Raw genomic sequence first — 18550 nt, forward strand, 5'->3', positions numbered from 1 at the left:
AGGCTAACAAGTATTAGCTGCTAAAAAACCCAAGTGCAGCTGTGCAACTGTAGGGAATATACAATCCCAGCTTGAAAACGTTGCAATCTAAAGTAATGGACAAAAGCACAGGATCTGTAAAACACAACAGATTTGTGAATATTTTTGTTCACATGCATTTTTAATCTGTGTACATTAGGAAGTGAATTAAAAGTGGAAAAGGGAACAAGTAGAGGAGAGATGGAAAAGTTTATTCACAGCCTTTCCCTCCTTAGTCACACAATTTAAATTTTCTGGACTTTTGAGGATTGGTGCAGCGTAAGTGGTAAAACAAATATTTAGATTTCATCAAGGCCTTTTGTCCTTGCAAGGGATGTTCTGTCTTACTTTTCGCTCAGTGCCCACTTCACAATAAACCAGGAAGTGTTTTTGAGTTACCAGTGCAGAAGGTGACTGTAAAATTGCCCAGATCACAAGTGTTTCACTCAATTACACTCTAAGCACTGTACGTAAGGTTTCTGAAAACATTCTCTTCTTGTTGTAGTTCAAATATTAGCACTGCTATCCATCATTGTGCCAAAGACTTTCTCAGCCATGGGAAAGATCCTGCTGAAAGAACAAATGTATCTGCTGATAAGAAAGGTTTCAGACTTTCACAGGAGCGTTGGAGGAGACACGATTGAGTTCGGTACACAGAGACAAGTTTACAGCACTTCAAAGGTACATGGGTTTGTAAATGATCAAAAGTTTCAGCAAGGTAATTATAAGATCCCAGATTTATAAAGTAAACATTCTGTAGCAGCCAAACAAGGCTTAAACAAGTATGAAAAATATTAAATAGGAAAGTTTTGGAAAATTTAATTGCCCAAGTGTCCTCGGGTGCAAAGTGTTTTTCCTATTTAACACTGAGTCTTTCTGGTTTAGGCAGCATGTATAACAAATGCAGATTTATTGGGTCTTCACCAAACTAACAGGTTTTGTATCTGACATCTTCCTTTCCGAAGACAAAGAGATCCAGTACCTAGCACATTGTCAGCTGGCACAAAGCTAGAACAAAAACCCTGGAGTATACAGTTACATGTAAACCAAAGCCAGCAGCACACCCCCATCCAACCAGGAAGGTGAGATCCAGTAAGCACAGCTCTGCAAGAAGTGAGCCGGTCCACTTACGGTGCAAAGTAGTGCAGGAATGGAACTGGAGTGTGTCAGAATAGTTCACAGCTAGCAGACACATTGCTATAAAATACTTTAAACTGAACTTGCTTACGAATGAAATAACAATCTATCACTGTAATTTTCCAGTTACCTTCTCAAAACCACCAGGAACACCAAAACAACTAGTCTTCTGTCTGAAGACATATTTAACTATAGCCTATGTCATCCTATTTTCAAGCAGCTCTGATGTTGAAAATTCCTTAGGCGATCTTTAGTGCCACTCACAATTAACTGTTAGATCTCAGTAAGAGCAACTAAGTTTCTGTTGAATGCAGTCTTACCTTTTATGTTAAGAAATTATGTGAAAGCATCCTCATAACATTAATGAGCTATTGTGGTTAACATAATGTGCCATGCTGAGAAAGTGTCAGGGATTGAAGAAGTTAAAATTTGTTCCTATTTGTTCTTTAATCTGAGAATTTTATCTTTTTAAGTAGGTAGTCTTTCTTCCTTCTGGGCTTCCACCTACTAGATCCATTAGCCCTTGTTTAGAAGGTGCTTGTGTACTGCTTTTACATGTAGTTGTTCGTGTAATTTGGAGAGCTAGGCCTGGTTGCAAACATCTTTTCCCCCCAAAAAAAGCACCACTGTGGTATTTTCTGATACCATTTTGCCATATTCACTAGATACACAACTTTCTAAAATATCCCCACCCTACCATGAAACAAAAAGCAGTTTACAAAGCAAAGTGCTGTTTTTAGAAAGCAGGCTTGAAAAGGAAAGCCAGCCTTAGCAGGTTTAAGCTATTTTAAGAAACTAACAGATAGTATTGCTTTCTTTTTCAACCCTGAGCCCCAACTGTTTCAGCCCTTTGCTACAAGTACCAGAACTGAACACTGGCTGCAAACAAAAAAAAAATTTTCATGTGACTTTGTAAAACTACACCTTAGTCTCACTAGTCTGAGGTTCTCCCCTGCACAGATCAATCATACACTGCTACAAACATTGTACTTTCAAAGGCTGATGTACCAACTCATGTAAACTTGCAAAGTAATTTATAGTCAGAAGTCATTTCGGTTTACTTCAGCCTATTTATCAACTTCTTCACATATAGCAAAATACATCTTTTTACTTAATAAGGGACAATACACTGTCAGAAGTTAATGTTCCAGCTATCTTCTCTACACTATTAGTTCATTCTGTTTTCTATGTTCCATCTCTACCACTGGTGTATATTCCAGTCTGAGAGCCATCTGATACCAACGTTTCCCTCGTACCCCAGGAAATGAAAACAAAACACTGGCAGACCTTAGTTGTAGTATTTCTCAAAGCCTGCTTCTAACTATCCCCACTTCCTCTTAAGCCGGATGGGCCTTGTTCCATTTTACTATAGTTGGTAGCACACAGAGGATCAGGATGCACCTGCAAACCTTCAGCACATCATAATTCCTTGAGTTGAAGGTTCCAAGTTGGCACCATCCCCAGAGAATATTTCATGTAACAACAGGCTGTTATTCTTTCCAGCCTAGTTACGCAGAACTAGAGATTTGCCAATGTATACACAAACTGTACTCTCAAATAACCTCAAACTTTTGTATACTGTGAAGGGGGAAAAATTGTTTGCATCTTCTAGAATAAACTGAAGTGAAAGCTACTAAAAGACGTATGAAGAAATCTTTTTGACAAGCCTTTTCAGACGTTTATACTTGTTTAGAAGTATTTAACCACAAATATCTGGTAAATAGACCATTACAGGAATTTGTCATCATGAATGACAAATTAATTTATGACACTAATTTATGACATTATGAATTTAATGAATGATATTAAATGACTTTGTATCAAAGTATACACAGTAATTATAGCTCTCATGCTGACTCTTTGATTCAACATTATTTGTTAAAAGATAAAGTATATGCCAGTATTTTTAAACTGAACAGCAGATATCTATCTCAATGAGATCTTTAACAGGAAAAATTCTGTGCCATGGAAGACCAGTAACAGGAAATGCTCCTTTAACATTAACCTTTTCCCCAGATAACCTGTTATCACTTCCTTGGTGCTTTTCTTAAGAAACAATTCTTTTAAAAAAAGACTCAAACTACCCAACAAGTTTATTTGAAAATTTAAATGTCTGCCAAAAATTAGGCATTTGCAGTGTTACTTCTGATATGAGCTAGTATGTTTTAGAAGTAAAAAGTCTAGCTGAAGGTTCAGAAAAAATGTCAGTTTTCTCTCAATTATATAACATTTGACCAGACAATTTCTGATTTGTTTGGCGATTTAAACACAACCACTATGTTATGCTGACAGCCATACAAAAAGTAAGTTACTTGCGCTTTAACCAATGGTAATAATATAAAGATTTTGAACAGCTACAAATGCAGGATTTGCATTTTCAGTGCCATACAAAGTGTGAATTCAGTACTACCTAAATCCAAAGCAGCAGCTGATGAAAAAAAAAAGAAAACATAAGTCTAATGATAAAGCTACATAGTTTAGTACATTAAAACCAAAACCAAGGACAATGGTATCTGTATTGGGTTCCAAAAATATACAGATGGGGGGAAAAAAATTCACTGTACACAACTCTGAGGCTGTTAAAAGTAACCAGAGATTGAACAGTGCAAGACATGCCTTTCCAGTTACAAGCTCAAAACAGAAGTGCAAAAGGAATTAAAGCTTTGTCTGATGAGATTTAACTTTTAGGATAAGGAAAGCTTAGAATATTGTCATCAGCGTTACAGAGAAACTTCCATCCCACCCCACCCTCAACACATACACACAAAATAGTTTTAAGTTTTTCCATAATACAGCATTTCATTCAAATCGTGTTCCCATAAGCGTGGTTATCGTAGGGACAATTTGTCTGATACCCATTAGATGTTGGCCTATGAATCAAGTGATGCATAGGCAGCTTCTCAATTCTCCAGCTTTGGCTAACAATATCTGCAACTTACAATTAGTGAAAGTGGCAGATAGCCTGGGTTCAAAATCTCCTGCAACAGCTTCAGAAGACCACCTCATTGTCAGAAAGCAGTTGTGCTGAAAGCAGATGCTAAGTTATGGCTGAGGAGCAAAGAAATTGCTTTATAGGTCTCTGTATTCTCTTCCAGAGTTAAGAACAATTTCAGGCAAGTGCTTTTGGCAAGCTGACCAAGCTGTACATGCACCTATCCATGCAAATGTAGAGTATGGCTCCCAAGACCTACAACCAGGGTGTGTGCATGTGACGACTGGATAGAAGGCCCTTCCTTGTAAGTTTACAAAAATATATAGCCAATACTGTACCTTAAGAAGTCAGTTTTACTCATTACAGAGATCTCCGAAAAGTATTAACTACTTTTCAGACATTCCAGACAAGGTCACTTGTAACAAAAAACATCAAGTTCTCTAAAACAAGATTTTAAAAGTGGATCTTTCCTTCTTCAAGTGAACAGGACTTTTGCTTTTATACTTAACTTTTTAGTCAGTTAAGACTGAATTTATTTAAGATTTTATGTGAACATATGCATAAACACAAATAAGTTTACTTTAAACACATCTGCACAGAAAAAAAGATTAACCCTTCAAAACATAACAGAGCAGGTCTGGTTAGTATGTAACTATTGCAAATCTTAAAGATTCTGTGCGTTAGGCCCACCCATACATAAAGCAGGGGAAAAGTCTCAATGAAAGAAAATTACTGTTTCAGTCTAAGTGGTGTTTTGAAGAGCCAGCAGCCTAAGTGACACCATGAAGCTAGTCACAGTATCCAAACAAGCAGACCTGCTTGGGCTACTAAAGCAGTGTATCCTCCTGAAGGTGTCACTTTCTCCCAAGTTATTTTCTGTTTTGGAGGCGGCGTGATTTCCTAGGACAGTCTGTGGGTTCAACCACCTTTCTCCGTTTTCTAGAAGATTGTTCATTTGAGCCAGAACCTGAAGAATTTCCTACTGTACTCTCCACCACCTCTCGCAGCTTCCGTTCAAGCTCAGCCAACCGGGCATTCTGTTCACCTATGATTTGGGTTTGCTCTAGCAGTTTCTGATCTTGATCTTGGAGTTGTTTCTGTTGCTCTTGCACTTTGAGGCGAAGCTCTGAGATTTCCCTCTTTAGCGCTGTCATGCCTGTGCCATTTGCTTTTACTTGCTGCTGGAGTTTTGTGACTTCCTGTCTCGAAAAGTTCTGCTTGGAGAACAGCTGCATTGTTGTCAGTGCTGCAGAAGGCCCTGGACCTTCAAAGAAAACTGTGATTAATCCTCTACAACTTTTAAGACAAAGGTAGAAATTGTGTCCCAGTTTTCATATTTTACTTATTTCTACTTCCCAAACATGAATCCAAATACTGGTTGCAAGTTATGTAAACAGATTTACAGTCAACTAAGTGTATAACTAGGGCATATGGTATGTCAGAACACAACTAGGTTAGGCTAATTTAAATCACTTAGATTTTCAGTAGTCTGGAAAACAGCAAATAATTCAATTTCTGAATATAAGACCCCCCTGCTTTTGCTGTATCAAAAATTACACAGAGCTATTATGTTGTTGTCTAGATTTTGTATCACAGATGTTAAGTCAAATATCCACAATGTGTCAATAAATTACTTATTACAGAATAATTATATTAAACAAATGTTTTTCAACAGAGCCACACAATTCTGCTGTCTTAGTTGTAGACAGATGAAGTTCTAAAATTTTGTGGCTGGGGCTTAACAAGATATTTCAGTTTAACTTACATTTCAGAAGCAAGGAATTTATTTCCCATGGGTTTTTTTAAGGACTCCTTTTTCGTAAGTACTTAAATTATACTAGAATTGGAGCTTGGGAACGTTGATTTTAATAAAGTTCCAGCAAATGAAGGAGACTAGAAGCTACAGTATGAGTTCTTTCACTTTTTATATAATTTTACTCTTCTACCTATGCTGTGCAACGAAGATGCAACTTTTAAGTGGTACAAGGACAGAACAGTCTAGGAAAGCTTGGAATACTCATCCTCCTCAACTAACATCATCTACAGTTTTAGGCAATACTTCCTCAACTGAGAGACTCATTGAAATTGAGGAATAATTAACAGGATATAATTAAGACACGGTTTACACACTTACGGCTAGAAGGATGGACGGGATATACCAGAGACAACGAGCAGCTCCTACAGTTACCCTATCATTTTTGCTTAAGGTGTAATTTTGTTTTATTTTTTAATTTTCAGTAAGCTATCCTTTCAGAGTTCATTTCACAGTTCCTAAGAAGCTTGAAGATGTTCAGCAAGGCAAAACACTACAGTTCTACTAACCTTTTGCTTTTGGCTATTATATGAGGCAACTAGCTTAGACTTTGGTTCACAAACGTTCTGGAAATTCAGACAGATTACATGAAGGAGCAGTTTAATTGTTTATAAATAAACTGTTATCTTACTTGCCTTTTTGCTATTACCCTTAAGTATATTGCTTGTTAGTGTTTACGTTAGTGCCCCAGGAATGTAAAAAAGCACATACAAGTATGTTCTAGCTCTCTGCACTACAACAGCTTAGACTAATTCATTTGCTGATTGTCCTAAAAATAAAAGGCATCAAGTTGTCATCTCATGTGCCAAATTTCAACTAAGTGCAACGATGAAGTCTCATTCACTGGTGGCACAAAAGCGTTTGTTTAACGAATACACACTATGCATAATTCTAACATACATTCAAGTGACTGTTCTTTGGCTAGTGGTACAAAGGCTCCTTAAATTTCAAAGCAAATGAATTTTAGTTAGCATTCTTAAGAAACAAGTATCATATTTATGTAATAAAGCTCACATTTAAGGCAGGGAGCTTTAAAAATGATACAGTGCTGAGAATTTTTACAGAATAAATAAATAAAACTTAACTATATGTTGGAAATAATACCTGGGGCAGCTCCTATAAGACGTCCTGATACATCTGACCCGGGCATCTTTCTTTTCAGTATTGGAACAATCTTCTCATCAAAATATTCCATAGCCATGGAGGAAATGTCCCTTAGTTCTTGAAGAACTTCATGAGCTCTCTGAGGAGCTCTTGTAGAGTTTACATACCTTAGCACACGATAAATTTCATCTATTACCTAAAACATTTAAAGAAGAATTAGGATTTTCCAATAAAGTCAAGATTATTTTAGATCATTCTAGACGTACATTCTGTTACATACCACTGTGTGCTTTACTTTCAGACTAGCTAGTTGAAATGAAGTGCTGTTCGTGATACATGAGGGAAGCTATTCACTTCATCTAGCACAACAACTCTCTTCAAACTCAGGAAATAATGCTTATTGTGTGAAATTTTGTTTTACTGCCTCTATGCTTGAATTGTAAATTATATAATCTATACTCAGCAGAGCATAATCATTTATTTTTGAAGAATCCAAAGCAAGATACTCTAAGCTACACTGCAGAGAGTTCACTGCCCCAGCCAGTTACGAGGCATATGAAACACACTACCGGAACAGCAAGAATTATCATTATGCCAGTTTAAAGAGCTGTAAATATTTACTTGAGCCCATTTACATACACACAAAATATTGCAAACTCATATTAAGTCCAAAATACTTTAATTTATAAAACATCAGTCTACTACTGACGAAGAACATAAGCACTTGCATTACGGGTTTGATAGATAAGCCCTGTGGTTAGGAGAGATACAGAGAGATGAAGCATCCTGCTAACCCATAAATTATAGTCTGAGGCACATCAAGATAGGGGCGCTTGTCTCTTATTACCGAAACTATTGACACTGGTATTTTGCACAGGATTAAGAATGCTTGAAGAGTCTCCTGAAGAACACAGATCTTAAGGACTTTAAATCATAGGTAAGACAATTCAGTTGCATCTTGTGTTTTAATAAAGGAAGCTTGGCTAAAAAGTTGCAAAAGCTAGACAAGACTAAAGTGTGTCATCACACAATAAGCTTACAAAAGGCTTCTCTTATTTTACCCATATTATATCCTGCTGGCAACAAATCTTCAAAGCACTCTCCTGCCATCCTCAATAAAAATCTTGCAGCAGTGCTCTGCCATCACCAGGAAGTTTCACACGGTATGCCAAATCTCAGATTTGGATTCACACATTCTAACACAAATTCACTTCCCGACAATTCTGTGGTAGCTTCATACAAGTGAAATTTCCTGAGGGTAAAGCAGGGCAGGTGGAGGGGGAAACACAGTCTGTGACTAAGCTTTGAACCTGCCTGACCAAAAGAGCGTTTTCTGGTGAACCGATAACTGTGCTGAGAGCCCAGCAGCACTAGCAAGCTCATACACTAAGTAAACAATTAAAAAACCAAACTTCTTAGCTGTTATATCAGTATGCAAACAAGGTCCTTGTGACTCAATGCCCACAAGGAAAACGTCTGGCAAGCTCACTTGCTCAGCTCCTGCACATCCCAGGTCTATATTCAGTACTGCCTTTCTGTCTGCTCTTCAAAAAATACAGTACAGCAACATTTCTTTTGAGTATGCCAGGTATCAAGGCCTTAAGTTTATTTGACCTCGTGTTATATTATATTACATTGTTAAAACTGCATGATATATATAAAACTATAATATGAAGTCAACTAAGCATAAATATATTAATCATTTAATTTAAAGTTAACTAAATATCAAGTTGAGTCTACAGAAATAAAGTTCTCTCTTCAAGATAAAAATACCTTTCATGCCAATAGCCTGTCCTACTGTACTGACTATAAAAATGCCTGCCATGCTTTAGCTGAATCCAACAGCTAACTTTTCCATTCATCCCAGTGCAATTTACTTATCTGCTTATGAAAAATTAATACCAACATAGCCAAACCTCACATGGAAAGATCAACAAATAGAGCATTAGGCTCACGTTCATAGGTCTTGTTTCAACCCTGAGCTGTACCAGTCTTCCTCAGATCATGATTTTGTCAATACCCCCATGCAGTTGTTTTCACAGCTTATAGAACAGTGATATCTCTGATGTATATCTTGCTTGCATAATTTATGTTTGAGTAATATTCTGAAACACCAGAATTGTACAGCAGTATTAGTATTTAACACATTTTATCTACTTTTAAAACTAATTCAACCTACCAAACAAAAATACTCCATCCACTGTAATACTTAACAGTGTTTCCACATACTAAATATCTTAATTCAATTAATCTGAAGTACTCAAACCCTTAAGAAAGGTGCCTAAAATCCTCTTTGATCGAGTACTTGGTGTTATACATAAATTACTACATCTTCTGATGACCTGGCCTCCGGCTGTTTTGTACAATTAAAATTCAGAATTAAACCCTACATATCATGTGTTGCCTGTAAAAGGCTGTATAGGATGTATGCACCACAAGTCAAAATCAGAATTAAGAAACTCTAAGGCAAAATGGAAATCTAGTTTAAAATAATTAATATTTAGATATAGTCTGGTTCATTCATTTCAGACTGCCTGTCATAGCTGAGTATTGGCTTGCGTGTTTGCTTGCAAGTATCTGAAACACAACATTATAAAAATTTGTCCCAGGTTAAGTTACACCACCCTATTTTTTAAACACAGATATATATTCACATAATATAGTCTACATTTTACCTTTCCAGGTATGAAGCAGCAGAGATTGGAATCCACATACTTCATGAAAGTCATATTTAACAGAGAGAGTCTCGTTTCTACAGCAGCAAGGATGTCTGCATGACGAGCTAATGAATGATTTCTCCTTTCTGACTCTCGTCTAGAAGACAGATCATGAGGCCACACTGATTAAAGGATGAGTCAACAAAACGAAACTGTAACATTAGCTCAAGTCAATTTCACCCTTAAAATCCCCCAGGTTTGAAAAAGTAACCACTAACATTAGTTCCATTGTTACTAAAACTGATACCAAACTGACATTGTTAAGAAACTGATAGGGATTGAGAACCAGCTAGAAACAGCATACTAGACTAAGACAAAATTTGCTCTTCAAATAATTACTAAATCTTATGTGACCCATAAACTCTCTAAGCATTTTAGGACTATGAGCTCTGACACAAAATACCTCAAGACTAACCCTATAGCTTGGGAACCTGATCACTCAGTATGAGTGGATGAGTGTTCAAATAGAGGTTTTCTTACCCTTAGTTGGAAATGTCAGTGTGCAAGACTGAACATCAAGTTAACATCAATACAACGCTTTGTCTGGGAAGCAGTTTTTCACTAATAACTACCTCTTCCTAAAGATCAAGTCAGTGCTCCAAGGAACCCATTTTTTTGTCGGTTGAAAATGTGAAAGCAAATCCTCAACAGCCTTTCCACAGATCATTTTCTGAATCGCTTTGAACACTGGCAACATCATATGCAGCTGTGCGTCAGCTCAGAAAAGAACTGTTTAAAAGGTGATCCTGGTTGATTTTCTTTATTTGTTAAATAAAAAGAGCTACAGACACAGTCTTGGGGTTTTTTTTGTGTCGGACCTCGTATTCAAAAACAAGCTTTCAGTAGTGGTTAGGAGCAGACACTGAGTCTGTGTGAATACTTCTATATCTCATATTCATACAATCAGCACTTCAATGCAATTGACATAAATTTAATATATCATTAGTTCTTGCCAAAGTTTAGGTCAAGATATAAGCTCTTTGACAAAGGATCCCTACAGTAATCAGCATTTAGTTTCTTCACTTTGACTGGGAAATCTGATAAGCTGTACTTATTCACTGTGAAGAAAAGACATTGCTCTAGTGCGAAATTAGCTCCCAGTAGTGCTCACACACCTCTGCTCCCTTCCCCCTGCTTAATCCTTGGCACTGAAAAATATTGCTTTTTTTTAAGCAAAGACGTAGATAAATTATCAAGGAAGGCAGTCAGTCTTGGAAAGGAATGGCATTTATTCATTCCTAGGAGTCCTTGCTTGATTTGCCGAAAGAGTTAAGTAATACAGGACTTACTTTTTCTTTCTCTGTTTAAAATACCAGATACATTTTCCAATATTATAGTTCTTGGTATACGACAGCTTACATTCATCCACACCATTATTCTGTAATTACATCTTAGTTTCAAGGTGCTTTTGGAAAAAAAATGAAGTAAAATGAAATGTGACTCAAATTTTCAAGATATGTAAGTGGAATTAGCCAGCAATAAATTCCTTTTCAAATTTCTGTTTAAAAAAATTTGGCAAATTTAAGTTTAACTATAGTTTTAACTGGTACATACCTTGGAAGCTGAGCTTTAACTTGCTTTTGACACAGGTTGTGGTATCTTTCCACTTTCAGAAATCCCTGATTTAACATTCGCTGGCAAACCAAGTCCATTCGCTTACAAACCTGTATTTAAGTAAAAAGAAAAATTCAAGGCTCAATTAAGGCAATAAATCACTATTATCTTATCCATGCTTGCCAAGTAGTAAAAGATTCTCTTATCAGTTTGTGCTCCATTTCAAGAGGCAGAAACTGCAGTTGAGCTTAAAGGCATCACCATCTGTAGCAATGATCATGGTACTCCAAAAAGGAGCAGCTATATTGCACACTGTTCACCAATTAATCTCCTGACATTGCCTAACACGAGACAATAGGCTGAATGCCACCCATATATAAGCAGATACAATTTCCTCTGATTCTAATGGAAGTTGCAAATGCCTATGCCTGGCTTTCAATTTGGTCTCTAGAATGATTCTGGTTGATCAAGTTAACATTTTGTAGTCTCAAAAAATGAGCCCTTTAAACCAAGAAATCGTGATGGTTTTCTTTCAGCATTTAAGGATTTAAGGATTTTGTTTTTCAAGACAGACAGAATTAAGTTTAAAAAATTATGCAATAGAGTGCATATGAAACAAGATTCCTTTTCATATTCATATTTTCATTTTTTTTTTAAAAAAAGAAGTCTTTTCTTCCATTCAACAGATTCTTTTATTTGATATGTTGGATACCAACAGCCTCATTTTTTTTTCCAACAGATGCAGGGAGAAAGGACAATAATAGCTGCAGAAGATGTAATAAACTGCTAAATTTAAACCTTCACAAAATAATGAGTTACAAGACAAAGCCAACTCATACAAGAGTTCAAAGCTATTGCAATTCAGTTCTGAAGATACAAGAGCTCAGTCCTTTGAAATTGTTGTGGGTAGTTTTGTACTCAACCGCACAACTCCCACTGCAACCCCACTTTCCAATAGATTACCTTAGTGCTTCTAATTTATATTTTTTTTTAGGTAAACACACTGTCCCTCCATACACTACTTATTTTGCATTTAAGAAGATTCTCACTTCTTCCAGAGAAGCCTGCAATTATTTTCTGTTTATGTGGAAGGCACTACTTAAAGAAGTTATACTTCCTGTGAGTCTTCCTCTAGTCACAGTTAGTTTAAGTTCTGGGAGTAAGAACTGACTGTTTTCCAACAGATCTGTATTAACAGACAATTAAGCAATTGCTGTCGATCTGTCTATCCTCCTTCATATAAGATCTCCCTTGTTAACAGTCAAAGGGGAAGGATCAGACACATTAACTACAGAGGTACAGTCTCAGCACACTCTCTCCCACACTCACTGAATCACCTAAATCATCTCCTCTGTATAAAAAAAATAATGCCAGCCCTTCAGCTATAGGAAGGAGGAAACTGTCAAATTTCTTCTAAGATATCAGCTGCATTAGGGATGCCTAGATCAGTTGTAGTTGTGATGCTACCAAATCCCTGAACTAGGCACTAATACCTGCAGAAGGGCTATGGTAGCTAGGCAATTACTCAGTGCAAGAGAAAGAACACTCCTAGATTTATTATTAGCTACAAATTCAGACGAAGCACAGAAACAGTGATTTTAATCATGTGTATACTGACATCTGGTGGCAGCAGGGACCTTTCAGTGTGCTGAAGCCCTCCCACATCCAAGATAGACAGCCGCAATGGATAACACAAACTGCATTGCGATTTTTAAACACTGGATTTTTAAAATCTTACTAATTTGCTTACACCATGCGACATGAAGAATTATTTGCTCCAATTTCTGGACATTACCTATATCTATGCCAATAACCAGTCTAGAACCCAAACACCAAAGAGATAATAGGTATCACCAGAAACCAAGTTTGGTTGTCTGCGACTTACGTCCCCAGTTATGTCTTAATTCTCAGCTAGTTCCTGATATCACCATTTAAACCATATGGCACCTGTATTTAAAGGAACAGTATAGGTCTTTTAGACTGCGTAGTCAGCAGTCACACACAAAGTAGTATTATTATACATTTAAGTGTTCATATTAGTCCAAGACAGTTTGATACTAGCTATCCAAAGAACCATAAGAAAGTAAAAAGTTAAATTTCATAGAATCATGGAACGTCCTGAGTTGGAAAGGTCCCACAAGGATCATCGAGTCCAACTTCTGTCCCTGCATAGTACAACTCCAACATTCACACTGTATGTCTGAGGGTGTTGTCCAAATGTTTCTTGAATATTGTCAGGCTTGGCGATGTGACTACCTCCCTGGGGAGCCTGTTCCAGTGCTCCACCACCCCCCAGAAGACCTAAACCTCCCCGGCACACCTTCCTGCCATTCCCTTGGTTCCTGTCATTGGTCACCAGAGAGAAGAGATCAGCGTTTGCTCTTCCTCCTCTCCTTGTGAGGAAGCTGTAGACCAAAATGAGATCTCCCATCTTCTCTTCTCCAGGCTGAACAGATCAAGTGACTTCAGCTGCTCCTCATACAGCTTCCCCTCTAAACTCTTCACCAAATTTGTGGCCCTCTTCTGGACACCCTCCAGTAGCTTTACTGCTTTTTTTATACCGTAATGCCCAAATCTGCACACAGTACTCAAGGTGGGGCTACACCACTGCAGAGTAGAGTGGGACAATCACCTCATATTTTTATTTGAAAATTTTTATGAACATCATCTTATTCTAGCCATAAAGCTGAAAAGCCAGAGTTTCTTCAAGCAGCAAGTCCAACCAGACACTGTATTAAATTTCAGTGTTGGAAAGTTATTATTCCAAGTCCACGTAAAAAGCAGAATAAGAAGCTGACTGCTTCTTAGCATGCTGACTTACAAGTTGTAACTAATTAGTTCTATGAAAGAACTAATTTTAAACTTAATTTGTATACAAAGTAAACTGACAGAATCTACTAGGCAACTACCGCCAGTTTTCCTTTCCTCAAGCGTGTCTTATTTCTTCCAAGCTTCACTAACAGATAACCAACATCAAAACAGAGATAAAAATATCCTGAAGCATTCAGATTCAATATATGTTCTTCTTCTTGGAGGCTACACAGATACCATGTTTCATAATGCCTTTCTAGGGTAAAGAAGAAGTAAGCAACAAAATGTTGATGACTCTGCAAGACGCTTTAAAATAGAAATGTCTGCAAATATAGATTTACTGAAACTGTGGGAAGATTAAAGCTGTGCTGTCCAAAAGCAACCAGTCCTTATTTCTGCTGTGCAGAAAATAAGCACAAGTTTGCCGTAGAACCTAAGACACTTCTGACGTGTCAGAATCTAAGATAACTTTCTCCTCAGGGTGTTCATGGATGGAAGCTGTGGACTGTTTGGTTTTAGTGATGCTTGCTGTAGTAATAGCCTGAATGCAAGGGCATTTCCAAGCTCATATATGTGAGTGAAAAGAAACCGGAATAAAGTATCTCATTACTATCCCACTCGGGTAAAAATTTCAGATCTTCTGCAAGTCATTAAAAAAATCACAGTAAAAGAAGCCTTCAAAAGCTGGAAGACAGCCAGCTTCCATATCAGCATGCAAATGAGGCTGTAGCTTGTCCAGAACATCACAGCTTCAGACATAACGATCTTCTGAGTTTTCTGTGTTTCCCTTATGATCACATATCAGAGAAAGTAGATGAAGTAAATACTCAAAAGAGCTGAAAGCAAAATGCTGTTGCTTCTCCCCTCATTCACTTTATCTGAACAAAATTTGAGAACTCATGATTTGCACTGAGGCATAATTTCAGACAAGACTGCATTCTGAATACCTACTGTTTAGTCTCCATTATTTTAGATCTACTTCTTTGCTTAACAAGTAGGCGTTTCATTTATGCTTTTAAACGCATTAACACCAAGAATAGCAGAAAGCATTATGCTCAGGAAAACAAGTGCTTCTTTGCACGATAAGAGGCCCATCATCCTGCCTTGCCTGGTGGCAAACATCATAAGCAGGAAACATACTTTACCTCGTCCTTTGGTGACTTATGGATCTTAAGCCTTAGATTATGTTCCTCATTATGCTCACATAAAAAAAATACAGGTTGCTATCTCTTTTTTAATCTGAAAACTTGCTGATGTTCTATGTACTCCCATCCAGCCCACTGCTTAGTCTGTCCTCCTGTACACACTCCAGCTCCAACACCAATTCAACCCAAAGAATTATATTTTTTTTAGACCACTGGGTTAAAGCGATCCAGAAAAAGAGACAGATTAGGAGATCAATTTCCTTCAATGCTGGGATTCAGAAAATGCATCAAAATAATCAGTTTTGGGAATCTTCATTTTGTATCTACAAATATAAAGTCAAACTTCCTTTAGGTCGATGAATGTCCTGGATCATATCTTCCTACCTTAGTAGAGATGCTTTATCCTACAGAAAGCCAAATTATAAGGGGTTAATGAAGGTCCTTTTGGGCACTTTAATATGCAGGAAAACTAAGCAATTTAATCCCTGTCATTCTATTAGTTTAGTCCTGCAATATATCTTCAGCGTTATAAGATTCACTCATTCATATTTGATAAGCAGCTCAAGTCAGTTCTCAGAGAACAAAAACTTCCTGTTCATGCAAGACAGATCTTAGAACAGGAATATACAAATGCCTCCCAAGGCTACTTGTAGCCTTTAGAAATTGGAAAGCGATGAAATGTCATTATAAATTTATGCCTAGGCATTATTATTTTAAAAGACTACCTCAATTCTCCATCAGCAGCATCTGGAGTTACATAAAACATGCAGTCTCTTCCTCCTTGTTTATAGGCTTCAGTGAATCACCAAAATAACACCTTTAGTTCCGAATGGCCATCCAAAAGACCTACCTGGATCAAGCTTATCTTGTTATGAGCTACACTTTTGACTAGGTCAAACCAAAAGGGCTTTAATTCTTTCAATTAGTGCTGGTTAACCTGGTTTTGCACATTTCAGAACTTCTGAAAGAGGCAGTTGTCTTTCAGAAAAAAAAACTTGTGGGTGCTACGTAGGAGCATAAAAGCGTTATGTTTTACTTCTTAAGCAGCAGGGAGAGTTAAACAGCTGGTTTAGTCCTTACACCACCAACTTTACCATTTTCAACTTCACTGCTAAAAAAGCATTGCTTAAGAGCATTAGCTTAGCCCTACGGAAAGAAAAAAAGCATTTATTGACCAGTGATCACCCCCACAGGTACTACCATTTAAAAAATTCAAAAGGAAAGCTGCAGTAAAAGGCTGCACCTAGCGTTACAATACAGAATGTTCAACACTAAGTACATCAAAGGCACTTTCCCACAGTCACGCTGTAAGTACGCAAAATCAAAGGATACAGTCCAAAAAGGCAGTACCACTTCTGTTTCACAGAACCAGTACCTGCTCTCACAGAAGCAGCTAAAGTTTTTACTGGACTGACAGCATACCAGAAATATTTAGGTGGTGGTGTACTTGGTGCGGTATGAATAGGAATAGATTTTCTGCTTGAAGAGCTTTCAGTTTATAGCTACACTCCGGATGCAACAGCCTATGTTGGTGATCCAGGACACATGCAGTGTAATTTAATGCAGAAATATGCTTGCAATATTATCCAGTTTAGGCCCACAGAGTTCTTAAAATAGAAACAGTACGGTACATGCAAGTTTACTGAGGGTTACATAAGCTATGCATTAATTCCCTCACTATTATTCCATGTACGACCTCATAAGAAATTCAGGAGGATAGCAGCTTATCGTATTATGTCATAGTTTACACCAGGCTCCTTATGCAGGCCGTTAAACACTGACATACACTATTCTCCTCTCTGACACCTGCGCTTATTTTTAACAGTATGAAGTTTGCAAGTACAAGTAATACCTTTTATTAAGTCTACTTCTATGACTGAAAGAAGCAGACAGCCCTTCATGCAGACAACGGCTTTCTTACACCCCGTGTTTTGCCCAACGTTTACTTCTAGACAGGGTAGGGTCCTTGGAGCAGCAGGCTCACCACCTACACTTGTAGACTTAAGCTTTGTAAGTAAAAATAAATACACATACAAGAAACAACAGAGTAGTCCCCACAAGGCAAGCAACCTCCAGGACAAAGAAGCCCCCCCAGCAGAGCAGTAATTTCTCACAGAGGATGAGTGGAATGAACCATTGAATCGTTAGGTTGGAAAAGACCTTTGAGGTTGTCAAGTTTATTAGTAAGCAATGGCCAAAGACATCTAGGAACATGTGGATAGGGGCACACACCTACGCGCCCGTACACGAGGCTCGGGGCGGATGGGGAACAGGGAGAAAGCCCTATCTCAAGCCATCCCACCCCATGCCAAGCCATCCCAACCTAACACAACCCACCTCAGCGAGACCCGCGCTCCCTGCCCGCCAGGCCCCTGGGGCAGGCTGCCCCCCCCGACCCCCGGCCCGCCCGCTGCAGGGACCCCCGCTCGGGCCGCCACTGCCCTCCCCAGCCCGGCCCCTACCAGCCGCAGCTGGCTCGTCTCATCGTAGGACAGGAAGCTGAGGATGGTCTCGATGGCCACGATGGGCAGCCCCATCAGCGTGTTGCTCTGAGGCGGCGGCTCCAAGGACGCCAAGGCCTCGGGAGACTCAGAGGCCGGGGGTGGGGAGAGCCGCGCCGAGCCCAGGGCACCGCCTTCCCCGTCCGAGAGGAGCCGCTCCTCCGGCGCCGCCATCATGGACCCGTCCTTCCCCAGCTGAGCGAGGGGTGGGGCTTCCTATGACGACACTTCCGCTCGACCGGGCGAGGCGTGCCCCGCGCCTCACCCGGTCGCTGGGGGGCGGTGCAGCGCAGGGGGAACCGGCCGCTGCAGCGCCCCCTGCAGGGCGGCGACACCGAGACCGCCCGCGGGGGAACCCTCTGAGACTGGTTTTGGAGTTTTGGAAAGCCGGCATCCTTTATCAGGGCAACGTGAGGCAGCGATCTCCACCCATCATGCGCAGCAAGACAAGAGCTGGGACAGGATGTATTTCCCACTTACTTGCACGTGGATAAAATTTCCCTGAAATCTTATGCATATTCTGTTACTTTCCAAAGGCTCATTTTAATGTTATTATAAACTTTACAACAATCAGCTCTTGCTGATTCAGAGCTTTGGCTCCAGCTCTGCCTGACCTTGTCTCTGCGATGGGGAAAGGCTGCAAACAGAGGTGATCACAGAAGCAGAGACACCTGCTCAGCACATATCACACTGCACACAAGGCATTATCAGCTCCAAAGAATGAACAAAGTCTGGAAAAAAACACAGTCTGAAGGAAAACGTGCTCCCAGAGGGACTTTCAAAGAATACTGTGATTTAGAATCATAGTTTGGGCTGGA

The 18550-nt window shown here is 38.8% G+C and overlaps 1 protein-coding gene across 1 annotated transcript; it reads right to left on the bottom strand.

The window, feature by feature from the left end:
• Positions 1–193: 193 nt before the first annotated feature.
• FBXO28 (F-box protein 28) lies at positions 194–17937 on the bottom strand. Its single transcript, XM_054063217.1, has 5 exons — positions 17694–17937; positions 11276–11385; positions 9680–9818; positions 7005–7200; positions 194–5351 (listed from the first exon to the last, which is right to left on the bottom strand). Exons 1-5 carry the CDS (start codon positions 17907–17909, stop codon positions 4957–4959), a joined length of 1056 nt encoding a protein of 351 aa, XP_053919192.1. The 5' UTR covers positions 17910–17937; the 3' UTR covers positions 194–4956.
• Positions 17938–18550: the final 613 nt, after the last annotated feature.

The sequence above is a fragment of the Cuculus canorus genome, chromosome 3 (genome assembly GCF_017976375.1).
Source record: "Cuculus canorus isolate bCucCan1 chromosome 3, bCucCan1.pri, whole genome shotgun sequence".
In the NCBI taxonomy this organism is placed as follows: Eukaryota; Metazoa; Chordata; class Aves; order Cuculiformes; family Cuculidae; genus Cuculus; species Cuculus canorus.

What these genes read in the sequence shown, in the direction of transcription:
- FBXO28 (XM_054063217.1), bottom strand. Translation starts at nt 17,909, where the DNA reads ATGATGGCGGCGCCGGAGGAGCGGCTCCTCTCGGACGGGGAAGGCGGT. An exon ending in GTTAAAGCTCAGCTTCCAAG is followed by an intron (nt 9,819 to 11,275) that starts GTATGTACCAGT and finishes TCTGTCTTCTAG; the next exon opens with ACGAGAGTCAGAAAGGAGAA. An exon ending in GCTGCTTCATACCTGGAAAG is followed by an intron (nt 7,201 to 9,679) that starts GTAAAATGTAGA and finishes TAAATGTTTTAG; the next exon opens with GTAATAGATGAAATTTATCG.